At 42.0% G+C, this 17459-nt stretch overlaps 1 protein-coding gene and 1 pseudogene across 1 annotated transcript in view; both read right to left on the reverse strand.

Moving 5' to 3' along the window:
* Nucleotides 1-6462: 6462 nt before the first annotated feature.
* On the reverse strand, nt 6463-7101 carry LOC102243860 (annotated as a pseudogene).
* A 5790-nt stretch (nt 7102-12891) lies between these two features.
* DDAH1 (dimethylarginine dimethylaminohydrolase 1) overlaps nt 12892-17459 on the reverse strand; it is a 41949-nt gene continuing 37381 nt past the window's right edge. Inside the window, exon 5 of the mRNA XM_005874587.2 lies at nt 12892-15903. Coding sequence (XP_005874649.1) covers nt 15787-15903 — 117 coding nt within the window. The 3' untranslated portion in view covers nt 12892-15786. The remainder of the gene's footprint in view (nt 15904-17459) is intronic.

The following is a 17459-nucleotide window of genomic DNA, read 5'->3' on the forward strand; positions in this document are numbered from 1 at the left end:
TGCTGGGACATTTCAGGGCTTACAGTTAGGAGAGAAAGCAGCTAAGAATGGGTACTTGAGAGAGGGTCCACATATAAGCTAGATACTGCCATGATTGTATTTTCCTTTTCCTCCTCCACCTCCCCATCTTCAGCCTCTCCAGCATCACTAACATCATTATAACTATCACTTACTGCACACCACTTGTGCCAGGCCCTCTACATGCTACATCTCTTTCAACCTCCACTCCAACCCCAAGAGGTAGGCATTATTGTCTATCTCATAGCTTGAAAAGCTGAGGCATGGAGAGAACCAATTTTATACTGTTGTCATAAGGATTAAATGACGTAATTTAGATAAGGACATCTAGCTCAGTGCCTGGAAAGCACACAGTAGTTAATATATACACTTTTATTGTTTTAGCAGGGGAGGACACTGGCTTACAGAAAGCACGTGCTTTGCCAGGGTTGCTTCCAGGATTTATATATAGGAGGGGTGTAGGGTGGTGATGTGGCTTGGGGTGTTTGGGACTGCTAGGGGACTTGTCTTAAAGCTGTGTTTGCAAAAAAAAGTACACCATGTTAACTTAGCTTGTATATGACAAGAATACCAAACTTTTCTAACCTGATTACATTCATACTTGACATAAGATCAAGACTATTTCAATTGTTCATCACAGTGGTGACTACTATCATCATTTGGAATAGCTTGAGGTCTGATGGAGATCATGGGTGGCCAAAGCCCCTCCAAGTTGCCTTTTGGTGCCACCACTGTAATGGCCCAAGCTAGTAAAGGGTGGAGCCAGGCTTTGAGAGCAGCCCTGCCTCGAGAGCCCATGTCTTCACTACTACCCCGTGCCACCTCTGAGAGTTGGCAGAGACATAACTAACTGGAGGTTTGGTTTTCCCCAAGCCTGGCCTCCTGCCTAAGGAGTTAGGGGTTAATGAGCTCCCTGTGCATATGTCTGGGACTCTCTCGGGGGCCACATCACTGTTTCTTACAAAGTAAAGCAGAGACACAGAAACCCTAAAGGTGGATCTCTCTTTGGTGCATTTCGTGAAGAACAGAGACTCCTAGCTCACACAATGAGCTTGGACTGGATCTCTTCACCATTCTCCAAATTCTTCTGGAAACCTGTTTCACAGCATTAGGTCAAACTTCCCATCAGCCCAGCAAAGTGACTGGCTGCGACAGTCTCCATTTAATCAGAATTTTCAGTCTCCAATGGAAAGGCCCACGGTGCTGTCCGGCTCCTCTGGACAGCACTAATGACACAGCTTTTGCCCAGAGGGGTTCTATAGTGTTTGACAGTTTTTGGATAACTGTGGTGACAGCGGGCAAGGCTGGGATTTTACAGACAAAGGCTTCTCGGATCTGAAGAGAATATCAGAAACGCACATTTGTAAAAGCCTGTCTCAGATTCTGATCAGAGCAAAGAATGGATTTTAATGAGCTCTAAGTGAAAAGCAAAGCCAGCCCTGCTCTCGGGGAGATAGATGGCTGGCTCCAATCTCTCACTCATTGATTCATCCATTTACTCCTAGACCACCAGTGTTTATTGGGCACCTACTATGTGTCAATAAACACCACCTAAGCACTGGGAATGTGAGGACCTGCACAGATCCTAACTCAGAGATCACTGTCCTCTGTAGAGGACACAGGTGTGTAATGAGACAAGTACTGCATATTATTTATATTGGGCCCACATCTGGGTTTGTTCATTTATCTGCTTTTGCACTTTTCTAATGTCCTGAGCTCTTGCTGTGTTAGATGGGAAAGAGGGGGTAACACATACACCCAGATCCTCATTAATATGGAAGAGCAGAGGTAAGAAAACTATACACCTACATATAATCATTTTAAAATTTTATTTATTTATTTATTTATTTTAGAAAGGAAAGCTGGGCCTGGGTGGGCTTCTGTCCTCTAACACATACACACAGATCTTCATTAATATGGAAGAGCAGAGGTAGGAAAACTATACACCTACATATAATCATTTTGAAATTTTATTTATTTATTTATTTATTTAGAAAGGAAACCTGGGCCTGGGTGGGCTTCTCTTCTGGCAGAGAGGCAGAAAGATCAAGTCCCCAAAAATATCAGGAGGTTTCACCAAAACTCAAGATAAGGGAGGTATTCCAGGTACTTGACTGAATTTACATAATAAAAACCCATTCCGGGCACCTGGGCTTTAAAGAGTCGAGCTGAAGGCATTCTCACCTTTTGGCCAGAAATGCCCCCAGGGTAGGGCTATTCATTTTGAAATTTTACTAGGGTACGCGCTTCAATGGGCAGCATAGAATCATGTTGAAGAGCACTGGCCATGCTGCCCAAACTAAAGCGGGTTTGAGTCCCAGAGGCACCCCCACTAGCAGTGTGGCTTTGTCCAGTGTTGTGATGCCAGGAAAGGGGTTTCTGCCCTCAGCCTGTAGGGTGAGAACAACCTGGGCATAAACAACCAAAAAAGCAGTGTGCTGACAGGTGCTGTTGCCAAGGGCAATGGTTAGTTTTATGTCACGTTGAATGGGGCACAGAGCGCCCGGATATTTGGGTGAATATTGCCTCTGAATGTGCCTGTCAGTGTTTCTGAATGAGATTAACAGTAGAACAGTAGACTGAGCAAAGCAGATTGTCCTCCCCCATGTGGGCTGAGGAACACAACAGGCTGAGGAAGGAAGAATTCTCTCTCTCTGCCCGATGTCTTTGAGCCGAGACATCGTCTTCTCCTGCCTTCAGACTTGGATTCAGACTGGAACTTACACCGTCGGCTGGCTCTCCTGGGTCTCCTGGGTCTCCAGCTTGCTGACTGCATATCTTGGACTTATCAACCTCCATAATTGTGTGAGCCAACTCCTTGTATTCTTTCTATCTATCTATCTATCTATCTATCTATTTAATTCTGTTTCTCTGGTGAACCAAGATTATACACCAAGCAATGACAGGAGGGAGCCCTTGAAATGTCTGGTGCATTGAACAAAAGTGCCCTGCAGGTTCTTCAAGTGTTAAAAGCCTGGGGCACTGAGGACTGCCTCTGACGCCTCCCTTCCTCTTTTCAGTGATGGCGAACCTATGACACGCGTGTCAGAGGTGACACGCGAACTCATTTTTTTGGTTGATTTTTCTTTGTTAAATGGCATTTAAATATATAAAATAAATATCAAAAATATAAGTCTTTGTTTTACTATGGTTGCAAATATCAAAAAATTTCTATATGTGACACGGCACCAGAGTTAAGTTAGGGTTTTTCAAAATGCTGACACGCCGAGCTCAAAAGGTTCGCCATCACTGACCTAGAAAAAAAATCTATATGTGACACGGCACCAGAGTTAAGTTAGGGTTTTTCAAAATGCTGACACGCCGACCTCAAAAGGTTCGCCATCACTGTTCTCTCCCCTCTCCTCTCTTCTTGTCCCCTCCCCTGCCTTCTCCCAGCTTCACCTCTCTCTTCCCCCTTCCTATCCCTCTTCTTTCCTCCATTTCTCCCCCTTTCTCTGCTTTTTTTGCCTTCCCCACCTACTTCTAGCTCTCATTATTCTTAGATGCTTGTCTTTCCCTTAAAACACAGGTTACAGGTTAGGACCAGATGGGCATATTTCACACAAAGAAGTGAATAATTAATAAGAATTAAAGTGCTGCCACACCTACACCAGGGTTGGTGATTTCTTTTTTTCAGCAAGGGAACACATCCTTAGGGAAAGAGCTGGTGCCCCGTGGGAGAAGATGCGGACATGGGACAAGGAGTGGGTGGCAGGCGGTTAGTTCCCTGGCCATTAAGCCTTTAGGTTGTCCAGATTCCAGGGTGTATGGGTTTTAAGTGCCCTTGCAGGGACTTTGACTCCATTTCTGGTTTCAGCCAAGGACAGAGAGGCCAGGCCACAGAATCTGCCCAGGCCAGGTCCACAGCCGGGTCCTCGGGAGGCTAGGTTTCCCTCGGGTTCACATGTAGCATAAAGGCCACCAAGTCAGCAGCCACAGCATTCTTATGCCCCCGCATCTCCGCGCCAAAAGGCCTCATGAGAAAACGTAGATGACCACCTGAGGGCGCTGTTACTCCACAATTTTTCTGTAAAACTACAGTCAGCTAACAAGGGCGTTTAGATTTCCTTTGTTTTGGGGGCGCAACCAAAGGATGCCTGAGCACTTGCTGTGTTAGATGGGAAAGAGGGGTAACACATACTCCCAGGTCTTAATTAATACGGAAAAGCAGAGGTAGGAACACTATGCACTGACATATAATCATTTTGAAATTTTAATAGGGTGCCCGCTTCAATGGGCAGCATAGAATAATGTTGAAGAGCACTGGCCATGCTGCCCAAACTAAAGCGGGTTGAGTCCCAGCGGCTCGCCCACTAGCAGTGTGGCTTTGTCCAGTGACTGAGTCTCTCTGGGCTTCAGCTTTGTCATCTGCTCCATAGGGCACTGGTGAGGGTTACAGGGAGGAGGCTAGGTGCATAAAGCTAAAATAACACTATTATTAAATTCTATTTACCAAATTAATAAAGAGAGCAACAAGGTACCAGCTGTTTGCCAACAAAATGGAGGGGCGGGGGGAGACTGGGGTTCAAAGCTGTACAATTGGGATGAAAATGGAAGAGTATTCAGACAGAAGGATTGGACAGGTCGGGCCAAGAAAAGAACATGCCACCAAAAAGGCTACTTTTCCCTCCTTTTGTTCAATGCACCCGTATAAATCTCTGCATGGCTGCTGCACTCATAGGCTTGCCTGGCTGAGGACCAGCTTCTCTCAGTATTACTCCGAACCCTGTCATTTTGAGCACATTTCATTCTCATGTCTTTTTGCTTACTCAGACTGCTGTTCACCCCAGCTAGAAGAGCAAAGCGAAGGCCAAAATGTAATGCGGGATTTGGGAGCTCGAGAGGAAAGGAACAATGACCAGTTAGCAAATTATTATACAGGCCATGTGGACTCCACGGTTGACATAACGAGGAACTTGGTATGTGTGGTAATTGTGCGCACATGAGTTGAGTTTTAGAAAACATATAAAAGAAACATTATTTCCTTTTTTTAAAAAAAGATGGCAAGAAGCATTTGTCAGCAATTATTATGCAGCACTATTTCAAGGGTTGGGCTCTGTCAATGTGTTTTAACCACTAAAGAAAAGGAAATCTAATTGGGCCTAAGGTAGCTGTAAGAGTGGCAGCTTATGAGTTTTGTACTGACAGGTGCTGGTGAAAAGCTGATTAATCCCATTCAAGAACATAATAGGCTACGTTTGTATAGCACCGCATAGGGTACCAAGCACTTTTCCATAAACTCTCTCATTTGATGTTCCCAACCACTCTCTGAGATATGAAGAGGACAAAGAGTATTATTACTGTCACTAAGAAAAACAGCTTGATTGAGATATAATTCATATACCAAGCAACCCACCGTGTAAAGTGTAAAATTCAATGCTTTTAAGCAAATGCACAGATATATGCAACCATCACCACAATTGATTTTAAAATATTTTTATCACATCAAAAAGAAACCCCTTATCCATTAGCTACCACTCCCTCTATTCTCCCTGTTTCCTTCTCCCCCTACTCTTGGCCCTAAACATCCATGAATCCACTTTCTGTCTCTACAGATTTGCCTATTATGAGCAATTAACATAATTAAATTAATATAACATACGGTCTTTCACTCAGCATAATGTTTTTGAGGTTCTATTATATTGTAGCATATGTAAGTATTCTATTCCTTTTTATGGCTGCATAATATTCCATTGTATGGAGATAGTATATTCATCAGTTGGCATACATTTGAGTTGCTTCCACCTTTTGTTTACTTTGAATAATGCTTCTATAAACATTAATGTACAAGTTTTTTGTGTGCTGACACATGCTTTCTTTTCTTCTGTGTAGCGACCTAGGAGTGGAATTGCCAGGTCATAGGGCAACTCAGTGTTTAAGTGTTTGAGGAACTCCAGGACTGTTTTCCAAAGTGGCTGCATTTCCATTTCCTTCAGCAGTGTGGGAGGGTTATGATTTCTCCACGTCCTTGTCACTGCTTGTTATTACCTGACTTTTTCATTCTAGTCATTCTAATGGGTGTGAAATATCTCACTGTGATTTTGATTTTCACATCCCTGATCTGATGACTAATGAGATCAAACAGCTTTTCATGTGTTTACCTACCATTTGAATATCTTCTTTGCATATGTGGAAAAGATCTTCAGATCCTTTGCCCATATAAAAATTATATTTGTCTTTTTTATTATTGAGTTGTAAGAGTTCTTTTTTTATTCTTTAAATTCTTTATTTCATGCACCCCTTTCAGCAATATTGAAATAGGTTTCTCATACACGCACTCATTCCTTTTATAGATTTAAAATATGAAGTGGTGAGCGAATGTTACAAATTATAATCAAAATTTATAACAAAGTACTTTTAGAATAAGACTATAGATTTAAGAATTACGTTAAATTTCTAGCGCACATATAACACAGGAGTAAAGGACGTTGGTGATGTTAACATTCAGACTCGGTTTCCCCATCTTAATTTCTCTGCTCCCTTCCACTTAAAATCTTAAAAAGTATTCATTATAAGTTGGAAGTACAGAATTCTTAGAAAGTAATAGGGTGATGAGTTGTATGATTCTCCTTACAGGTACAATCTAGTCTTCAGCAATCTGTAAGCCATTGACAAAGTAACTCCATATCCAACGAAAAAAGCCAAAGCACGATTTGGCCGGGGGAAGGGTAACAAGTATGAAATTGTGTGGTAGATCCGTGCTCCAATAAAGAGTCTGAGTGCAGGATAGCTGTAGAGCGATCTGGACCACTTAAGAAATACAGAATGCCAATACCAAGAAATGGCACAATATTTTCAGAGTTATTCAGGTGGGCCCTTCATACGCATTCTACTCTATCATCAACCCGAAGGTACTTCTGGGCATTTTCTCCTTGGCTGAAGCTTGCATGGTCTCCCGGGTTGGCAAAAACCTTTCTTGTCATTCTATAGAATGCAGTTGCAGTTCTCCTAAACACCATTTTTGAAAGAACAATTGTACAGGAGGCAAATGCCATGAATACTTCATTTTCCATTAGCTGGGCAAGGTCAACCATTTTTTCAACTTTGACCGTGGATCCCGTGGATTGCAGCAGGAGCAAAGCTGCAAACCTGTCCCAGCAGGCGGGTGGCTGAACTGGGGGGACTTTCTGAGTTGTAAGTGTTCTTTATATATTCAAGATATAATACCTTATCGGGTGTATCACTTGCTAGTACTTTCTCCTATTTGGTTGGTCATCTATTAACTTTTTGGATAATTCCCTTTGAAGAATAAAAAAATTTCAATTCTTATGGCCAATTTCCAGAGACTTTAAATGTTTTTATTTCTAAAGTAATCTTCAGCAGTTTTGTTGGGAAGCCAGTTCACAGCTCTTCTCACGCTGTCATGCTGGACATGGAACCCTTCTTACTATTATATAATAGATGAGAACAATGTTCATATATTTGGGATACTGGGGGTAGCATTGGAGAAAGGAAAGTCAGCCAGGATCAAAGCAGTACAAATGCCTAAGCATAGAATTTCAGGAGGTCAAGGACGTTAGATGTTACCTATGCCAGGTTTTACTGGATAAAGCAATCTTTCTACAATCATTCTTAGATGTGGCCCTTCAGTCTCTACTTGAACACCCCCAGAAATGAGGAACTACTACTATTAGTTTAGATTAAACATGACCCCCATGAGCAACAAAACTATGTAAAAACCCAAACAGCATGTGCCCAGCAAGGGCTGCTGAATATACAAACAAGAGGGAAACAGAGAAAATAGGTTCTTTGGAATCCTAAACAATCTTATGTCACCAGCGGGTCATGGGCATGCTGCAAAAAGCCAACTGTTTCTGAACACCAGGTGCCCAAGAGACTGCTCTAATTTTAGAATTAACATAGTGCTTACTAAAGAGGCCCAGGACTCATGGGTCTGGAATGTGATGTTCTTTCACCCTCAGGCTCATGTCTTATTGTTGAGTCTGCTCCAATCATTTCCTGACATTGAGAGAGGGAGAACCAGCCCACAGAACTGGCATGTGACTGAGGAATTGGCCATGAAATAGAAAGTAAATGCTGACCTTGAGAGACAGAGTTGGTGGTGGCCACTCTCTGATGAGCTTGTTTTCGTGGTGGCATTTTGCTGATGAGCCTCTGCCCATTTTATTTTTTTAAAAAAATATTTTTATTGATTTCAGAGAGGAAGGGAGAGATAGAAACGCCAATGATGAGAGAGTATTATTGATCGGCTGCCTCCTGCACGTTCCACACTGGGGCTCAAGCCCACAACCGGGAATCAAGTCGTGACTTCCTGGTTCATAGGACGATACTCAACCACTGAGCCATGACAGCTGCGGGAGCCTCTGCTCATTCTAGATCCTGTCTCTGGCCTTGGACCCAGAAGGCTGAGTGAACAGGGGACATCACCGAGGCCCGGTCACTAGCCAGTGTGCAGGTGTGGTCTGTCTGTGGGGAGTACCAGCAGATCAGAGAGTAAGAGAGGCTGGGACACTGCTTCCTGGCTCTGGAGCCTAATCTTTGGCTGGAGCTGTGGCCCCTACCCTGTCCCAAATCGAGTAGCACAATCTTCTGTCCTTGTCCTGTTGGGCCTAGGAATGCTGCTGACAGCTGATTTCTGGGTGTCTCACCATCTCTTAGTTTGTACCCTTAATACCCATACCTTTGAAATCAACCTTCATGGAAATCTCTTTGATTCAAGCGGGGGCGAATTCTATTTCCTATCTGACAGATTCCTTGTCACCATCTTGTCATGGTATCAATGTTCCTTCCATCTCCTCCAATGATCATCAGGCAAGCAAGCCAGCCCATCATGCTGTCCTAGTGCTAACTCTCTGGGACCTCATATGCTCATCTGAGTCCCAGATAAGCAAGAGATGACTTTGTTCATAGCCCACCCTAGAGTTTCAAGCCTGTGTTGGATGCACGAATCTGTTTGCTCCACACGCTTCTTCCAGCTAACATTTCCACAGAGCTCAAATGTGATGTGGAATCAGATTGTGTTTGGTTCCTGAACTTTCCTGGTATCAGTGTGAGATACGCAGTTTGTATCTTTATGGAATAGTGGGCAATTTCAACGCATAGCGCATGATATCCTAGTTTAATTTTGAGCAGTTTTCCTCTGAGTTCTGTCCCCAAATCTGAGCTAATCAATGTTTCCTTGTCCCTGAGCAGGAGCTTAGAATACTATTTAAAAAAAAAGTTTAAGCATAGGAAAAAGCAAACTGCCTTCTAAGGTCTGTGTCAATTCACCCAAGCTTGCTCTTTGTATTCTTAGCCAAATGACTAAACCTTCTGTTTATAAATAGAGGGGCCTTCCCAAGACCTAGGGACCCATCAGGTCACAAGCCAGCCAAGGCTATATTTTTACCAAGTGGTTCGCTGGCATACTAGTTTGGATCTTTTATTTATAGTGACAGCAACATATTTGGCGCTTGCACGTTCTCCTAAAAGCCTGATAACCCCAGGTATCTCGTGCTAAAAGTGGCTGAGCTTTCCCTGATTTAGAAATGAGTGTTTGGAGGGGGAGGGTGGTGGGAAACATTCCAATTTGCCAACAGTGTACGAATGGAAGTGTGTCCTTGCAGCAGCCCTGTCGGCTACCCAGAAACCCCTCCAGCTTGGCGGCATCGATGATGAAAACCTCGAGTTATTTCTGGAGTAGGTGATTGATGTTTCACAGGGCAGATGACACTTTGATGGGATCCAGACTCGATGTGATAGGAGTTAATGAGGATAATGATGATGATAATGATTATTTACATTATCCCTTTCTTCCACAGAACCTTTCTGTCCTTTTATCTCATTTGCGTTGACAATGTCCTGTGGGAGGAGGGGAAGGTGTTATTAAACTGTTTTTTCAGGAGAGAGAATAGAGAGAGAGTTAATCACCCAGCTTTCAGGTTCCATTTGGGTGGTGAGAAGAGATGTTTAAATGACACATTAGACTCGGAGAAATTAATCTTAAGAGAAGCACCAGTCTCACTTCCCATTCCTCCAGTACCATGCTCCATGCCAAGCTCCAGGTAATATCCCTTCCTGACCCAAGTCCTCAGGGGATCCTCACAGACTGCCAAATTCAGTCTGCCTCAGCAGGCGCAGCCCTGAACATTCCGACCTATGTGACCTCGCTATGCTCTTCTATTTTCCCACGTTTCAGCCAAACAAATCCACTTGCTCACCCCTGCCACCTGCTTCGAGCACCCCATTCTCCTTTCATAAGGTTCATCACATTTGCAGTAATTTGTTTCATTTGTCTTCCTATTGGGATGAAAATTCAAGGACAGCAGGGACTGTCACCATTGTATCCCCCAGGGCCTAACAGACTTAACTGGCACACAGTAGGTGCTTCTGAAGTGCACACCCACTTCCATGCCTTTGCTCATGCTGCTCCCTCAGCCTCCAATGCCTGCACTCCCATCTCTGCCTGCTGAACCCAGAGCTGTCCTTCCAAGCTCAGATCCAACCCGAATCCTCTCTGGGAACCACCATGCCACTGTTCCTTTCAGTTCTTACCTTACCTTCAGCCGTGTCGTAATCATTTGTGCACACGTGTCGTCTTCCTTCCCTGCCCCTCCCCGACTGTCAGCTCTTGAAAGGCAGGAGCTGTACCCGGAGCCTGGCACAGTGTGAGCACGTTAGACTTGCGTTAACTTGTCTGAAAGTGTTGCCGGCCAGCATTCTCCATTCAGGAAAATTCCCATTTCCAGAGTCTGCAGCTCATCACGAAAGGGAATTTTTCTCCTGCTTATCTTCCTCCATTTTTCTGGGAGGCCGAGGGAAGATCAGTCAGGGAACCCTGCCAACTCTCCCTGTAAAAAGCGCCTCCCATCTCTTTGAGAAGCGCTCTGGCACTTAGGTGGAGGGCTGCATTTCCTACTGGGGCCCAGGGCAAGTTTGCAGGGATGGCCATTGGCATTATTGAGCTTCATCACCCATATCAATGACAACCTAAGTACAGGAGAACTAATCAGTGCAACCTCAGCTGAGAAGGTGAGATGAAGTCAATGACCTCTCCAAGGAATTTAGTACTGGTCTGTGCTTCTGGTGAGCATCTGCACACACCATTCAGTTACAATAGGACAGCAGATTAGACTAACTCTGGGTAGGTGTGAAACCTTATAAGCAACACATTTTTTGGCAGCTTAAAGACCGTCCCCCTGATCCCCGCTACTAGCAACGTGGGCATACCAAACATCTGTGATATAACCTCCATACAAATTAGAAAGAGCTTCACCAACTGTATCATGGAATATTCAGGGCTGTTAAAATTGATGGAGATCTGTGTTTATTGACATGGAAAGGTGCCCATAACATATTGGTAAGTGAGGAAGAAGCTATAAAACAGCATAATTATGTAAAATTATTTCATATTTATACCTACAGTTATTCATAGATGTGTGGATATTCTCTAAAATGTTACAGTAGCTACCTCTAGGTGATGAAATGTTGAGTAATTTTTTCTTTACTTTTGTTTTTATAATTTCTTTTGTATTGTTTGAATTTTATTTTTACAGTGAGCAGTTATTTCTACAATCAGAAAAGAAAACAAAGCTACTTTCAGCTAGAAAAACATTACTGAAAATAAAAGAGTCTTATTAAAAAATCTTCACATTTCCTTTTGATGTATCCCATTTGTTTATTTTTTTGTTTGTTTCTCTTGCTTGAGGGGCTATATAAGGAAAAATATTGCTGAGAGAAATGTCAGACATTTTACTGCCTATGTTTTCTTCTAGGAGTTTTATGATTTTGAGTCTAACATTTAAGTATTTAATCCATTTTTAGTTTATTCTTGGGTATGGTGTAAGAAGGTGGTCTAGTTTATTTTTTGCATGTATCTGTCCAACTTTCCCCACACCATTTATTGAATAGATGGTCTTTACCCCATTGTATGTTTTTGCCTCCTTTGTCATACCATATGATTTCACTTATATGTGGAATCTAAAGGACAAAAAACAGAACAGACAAGATAGAAACAGACTCATAGATACAGAGAACAGACTGATGGTTGCCAGAGGGGAGTGGGTTAGGGGGACTGGGTGAAAAAGGTGAAGAGATAGAGAAGTACAAATTGATAGTTGCAAAATAGCCACCAGACTGTAGAGTACAGCATAGAAAATACAGTCAATCATATTGTAATGACTATGTATGCTGCCAGGTGGGTACTGGAAATATCAGGGGAAACACTTTGTAAACTATATGACTGTTTAACTACTACACTTTACACCTGAAACTAATGCAAAATAATGTTGAATGTCAACTGTAATTAAAAATAAAATTTAAAAATATTCACATTTCCTAAAAGATGCTTACTGTAAATCAATCAATCAAACAAACAATGACTATGTATGCTGCCAGGTGGGTACTGGAAATAACAGGGGAAACACTTTGTAAAGTATATGACTGTTTAACTACTACACTTTACACCTGAAACTAATGCAAAATAATGTTGAATGTCAACTGTAATTAAAAATAAAATTTAAAAATATTCACATTTCCTAAAAGATGCTTACTGTAAATCAATCAATCAAACAAAAAAAAGGAACAAATAAACTCTTGTATGAAAGAAGAAACAAATTGTTTACCTGCCTCCATGTCTGAGCCATGTAATGTACTGACCATGGAAAGCTTCTCTAAGGAGGAGCATGTGTGAAATCAAGCTCTCCTGACCTGGCCTGGGGAACATGCACACTTTTTAAGTGTCTGAAAATATAAAGTATCTCTTCAAATAAGCATTGTAATTGGAGCTACTGATGGCAGTTGATTGACAGGCATAGTATTTCTAATTCTGCAGCTTATAAGAGAAAAAAAAGGACTTCCCATCCCTGATAGCAAAGAAATGATGACTTAATTCACCATAGCAGTTTTCTGTTAAAAAAAGAGAGACAGACATACTTGCTGATCACAGTAAAACTGACACTTTATTCCATTGTAACTGGTATACTTGTAGGATCAGGACAGCAAGAGACTAAAATCAGTGCAGAACTTCTCTGGACAAAAGGGCCGTGAAGGCATTACTGGTTTTGGCACACAGAGTGGATAACCATACATTGGCTGGAACAAGGTGGTCAGTAAAATGAAATGCATAAACCCAACACCATGTGAAAATCGTGTCTGAGTTCTGTAGAATGTTAAAGAGTAAATAATCACCACGACTAACATGCAGCTCTACATACATCACAGTATTCATCTACAGACTATTTTCTCCCCTTAGAGATGAAGACATGGCTGTAGCAATCTATCTGTTCACAGTAGCTTAAAAGAGCAATCAATATACACTAGTGAGATCTGCCTGTTGATTTCTATAACAATCCATCTTAGTTTAATAATGCTAAATAATGTACTTTCTCTATATTGTCCTTATAAACTGAATCTTACTGACTGACCAAATAACTCAACTTTTACTTACTTAAATACAATCACTAATGTCTTTATAATGTCAAATATCAGTTCCTGTTAGTTTACCTATCCTTATAAATCACAATAGACAAGAGGTTATCATTCTCCTTCAAAGGTAACATTATGTTGATGAGAACATTAAAAAAAAAGTAACACTATTATGCTGCAGATATTCAGATTTTCACATCCTATTATAGGTAGTCTAAAGAAGCCAGCCTTCTCTGTGACACAGCTGTGCAGAATAAGATTCTGAAGAGGCACACAGATTCTACCGTGTTTCTTGAGACAAAGTGAAGGAAAGAGGGAAAGTAGCAAAGGAAAGGAGAAGTGAAAACAGTCTTAGTCGGACAAATTAATCAAAAGGGAAATCTATTCCCTTGCAAGTGACTAGACATAATAGAGAACAGTTCTTTAATTTGGGATGATGCACATAGACATTGAAGATTATGTGCCAGCTTGCTTTAATAGTAAGCCTATACCAGCTGATTGGGTTAGTTTTTCCATGGTTGTTTTTGAGATGTTGACTTTTCCCAAGGGGATCTCTGCTTTTGCCAGCATAAAGGGCAACCATAACTGCTGAGGATAATTTTTCTTGATTAACTTGGGCATGTGGGTAACATTCATTCTCTCTCTGGTAAAAACATATTGTTCCCTCATGATAAGACAGTTGGAAATGTGACATTGACCAAGGTATGGTTTAATCATAGGATGTATATAACTAGATATTTGTATGCGAAATGAATTTTAAAGTTAAGCAGCGAGGAGGAGAAGGAATTTCTTCCAATTCTGGCAAAAAGTCATCAAATAAATGAAAAGGACTGAGAATGGTTAAGGATGTTTTGGTTTCCTCCCCATTTGCTAAGGGGGAGATGAAAGAAATGAAGGTAATTCTCTTTTGATCATTAAACATATGAAATGTCTGATTACACACACATAGGTGAGCAGAGCAAGACTTGAAGTCGCATTTCTCAATCTCCCTGATTCTTACTCTTAAACAACAAGCCACAGGCAATATGGGAAAGGTGGAGATGACTAGAAAAATCAGTAACATGCCTGGATCAGCCACCGTTCCTTGGAAAGTACCATTTTCCTGGCCTGGCAACAGGCTGATTCTTTCAGGCTTAAGTCAACGACAGTGATCTCTCCCTTCACTGTGGCATTGTTTTATGTAAGAGCTCCCTGTCAGTTCAAGGTTGTGTAGTTTAAAGGCTAGAGAGGAAAGCAGTTTTAATTGAATTCCACAGTAAATGTTCATGGGTATTTCAAAGAATTGCCCATTGTCAGCAGCTGGTCTCAAGTACCCAGCCTATCACTTCCTGAACATGCATCATCCAGCTCACACAAGACATCAAGAATCAGTGTTAGATGGGATGTCTGTTTGGAAAGAAATAACTTTGATAGCCAGGATAATTGCCGGTGGTAGAAGGATAGTAATAGGATGAGTCACAATAGAGGGAAGTGGTGGGTCTGAATGAACTGAAGAGAAAATAAGACTATTCCTCAGGGTCTATATATGGCCAGTAACGAAGCAAAAATTCATGGAATGTGACTTAAAGACTTTCTAAGATGTGATACCCATGGGGTATTTCCAAGCTTCTTGATCTATGATTTCCTAGCAACCATCTGGTGCTGAATTTACCTTCATAGGTGTGGTGCCCTACTTCTCTGGAATTTAGATCTCCGGGGAAACCCCGTCAGGATGTGCCTCTGTGCTGTTAACTCACCTCCAAACAGCTGTGATCACAGTTCTGCTGAGGGATCCATTTGCCCTTCTGAGGGAGAGTGGAAGATGTAGCCATGAGGCAGAGGAGACCAACGACAGAGAGGGTGAACTTGCAGGAAGGTACCCAGAAGGCAAGACTCCTGATTTTACCCGAGGTTAAGGTGAATGTGATAGAAGTGAGAAAAGCAAAATAAAGATAGAAGTGAGAAAAGCAAAAGAAAGAAATGGAAAAAAAGTCTTCAGAGTTTGCTAGAAAAAAAGGAGGGAAAGAAGGAGAATCCATGGACCAGGGAACCAAAAATGATTAATGATAAATCCCAGCTTATCACACTAAGAAGACATTCTTCAGCGTATATTGGCAACTAAATGATTTTCACACTGGTAATACAAATGCTGAGTGTTTCCTTACAGTCATTAATCACTCTGACAATTCATTTGCTCTATAATTTCTAGGTTGCTTAACTCTTTAGCAAATCCAGTGTAGGTACCACCATGAGGGGACGGAGGAGAAGGTACAGAATGAAACAACGAAACAATTAAAATTGAACTTCTGTGAACCAGAGTTAGTAGCACAGCGGCACAGTAGATTGTCAATGAAAACGACAGGAGTGGGGACAGTTGTTGGCCTTGTGAGTGCAGGACTGCCAGCTGCAGGGCGGGACTGCCACTCAGGAGTCTACCTTCTTGTTAATTAAGACCGAGCAGCAGGTGAGCAGCCCATCCACCTTTTCCAGTTCAGATTGGCTCACGGGGATCAGCATGTAGTCCTTCAGCTTCTCATAAACCTACAGCACGAATCAAGCACAGGGAGAGAAGAAGGATCATGTTTCTGCCTCTGTCTTGTCACCTGCTCCACACCTGGTGCAGAAAATTAATTTGGTTGTGAATTTAGGCTTTTCACCCAAGATGTGCATGCAATCTAGACCACATGGGTGCCCACAGCCATACCCACAGAGCTAGGAGCTTTGGTTAACCACTAGCTCTGTGCTTTAACCTCAAACCCAGAGATGTGTCAGAATGTGGTTGGTACTAGAGATATTGTCATTGCTAGATTCAGTGATATATGAAAGGCAGTGGCCGTGTTTTCAGTCTGAGTATTACTTTCTCTCCACACTTTAAAACCCTTATAGCAGCGGTTCTCAACCTATGGGTCAAGACCCCTCTGGGGGTCAAATGACCCTTTCACAGGGGTCGCCTAAGACCATCGGAAAACACATATATAATTACATATTGTTTTTGTGATTGATCATTATGCTTTATGTTCAATTTGTAACAATGAAATTGGGGGTCACCACAACATGAGGAACTGTATTAAAGGGTCGCAGCATTAGGAAGGTTGAGAACCACTGCCTTATAACCTTCCTCACCAATACCACTGGGAAAAACCGGAGAAAATATCATTTATGTGAAGCATTTCAGGTCAAACTGCTTTTAAATTACAGGTGTGAATTTTACAGCATCTTTTGACACTCACAGAAAGCATGTGTCAAAACTTCAAATTAACAGTCCATACATTTTTCTCTGATGATCAAACAAAGCACATTAAAAACAACAACAACAATAACAACACAAAATCAATTGAAAACACACTGCCTAAAAACAATCAATCATTCGCCTTCACAAAGCACTTTGTTCCTTAAAATTCAGACAGTGGTTAAGAGGGTGGGAGCCTCATAGAGTTGGATTCCAAACCCAGTTCAGTCAATTTACTACCTAAAGTGTGACTTCAGCAGGTGACATCCCCTCTGAGCCTCGGATTACTTCTCTTCAGATTGGGGTAAGAATAGTGCCCTCACAGGGCTCTAAGGTAGTGCATGTAGCATGCTTGGCACAGTGCCTGGCACAGGGGAAGCCCTCAGTCCACAAGGATGTTATCTTTCTCGGTGATGACAAAGGCTAACTCCAGTAGTTAATGATCATCTGGGTGTCAGGTGATCAATGTGGCTGAGAGGCATAAATGATCCAGAGCTGTGACACTCCAAGTGAATCTGGGATACGAGCGTTTGTTGATATCGAAGGTTCTAGGGTGGGGGTCGAGGAACCTGTCTTTTTAACAGCCCTGCTGCTAACGTTCGAGTATGAGACCCACTATTCATCCAGAGCTGGCTGAGCCCAGTCTGGGGTCAGAAGTCCTGTATTTTTCTCAGGTCCACAGTGTTAGCCATGGAAACAGAGAAATATTGTCTATAGATCCCCTACCCTTCTCTTTTGTTAAGAGGGAGATGGATTATGAGGCTAAGCCAAGAAATTAAACAGTATTTCATATTTAAAAGGTGATATTAAATATTTTCTAAAAATGTTAAAGCCTAATATGTAAAAAAAGTAAGATCAATGGTTACTT

Source organism: Myotis brandtii, unplaced genomic scaffold, assembly GCF_000412655.1.
Source record: "Myotis brandtii unplaced genomic scaffold, ASM41265v1 scaffold446, whole genome shotgun sequence".
NCBI classification, from domain to species: Eukaryota; Metazoa; Chordata; class Mammalia; order Chiroptera; family Vespertilionidae; genus Myotis; species Myotis brandtii.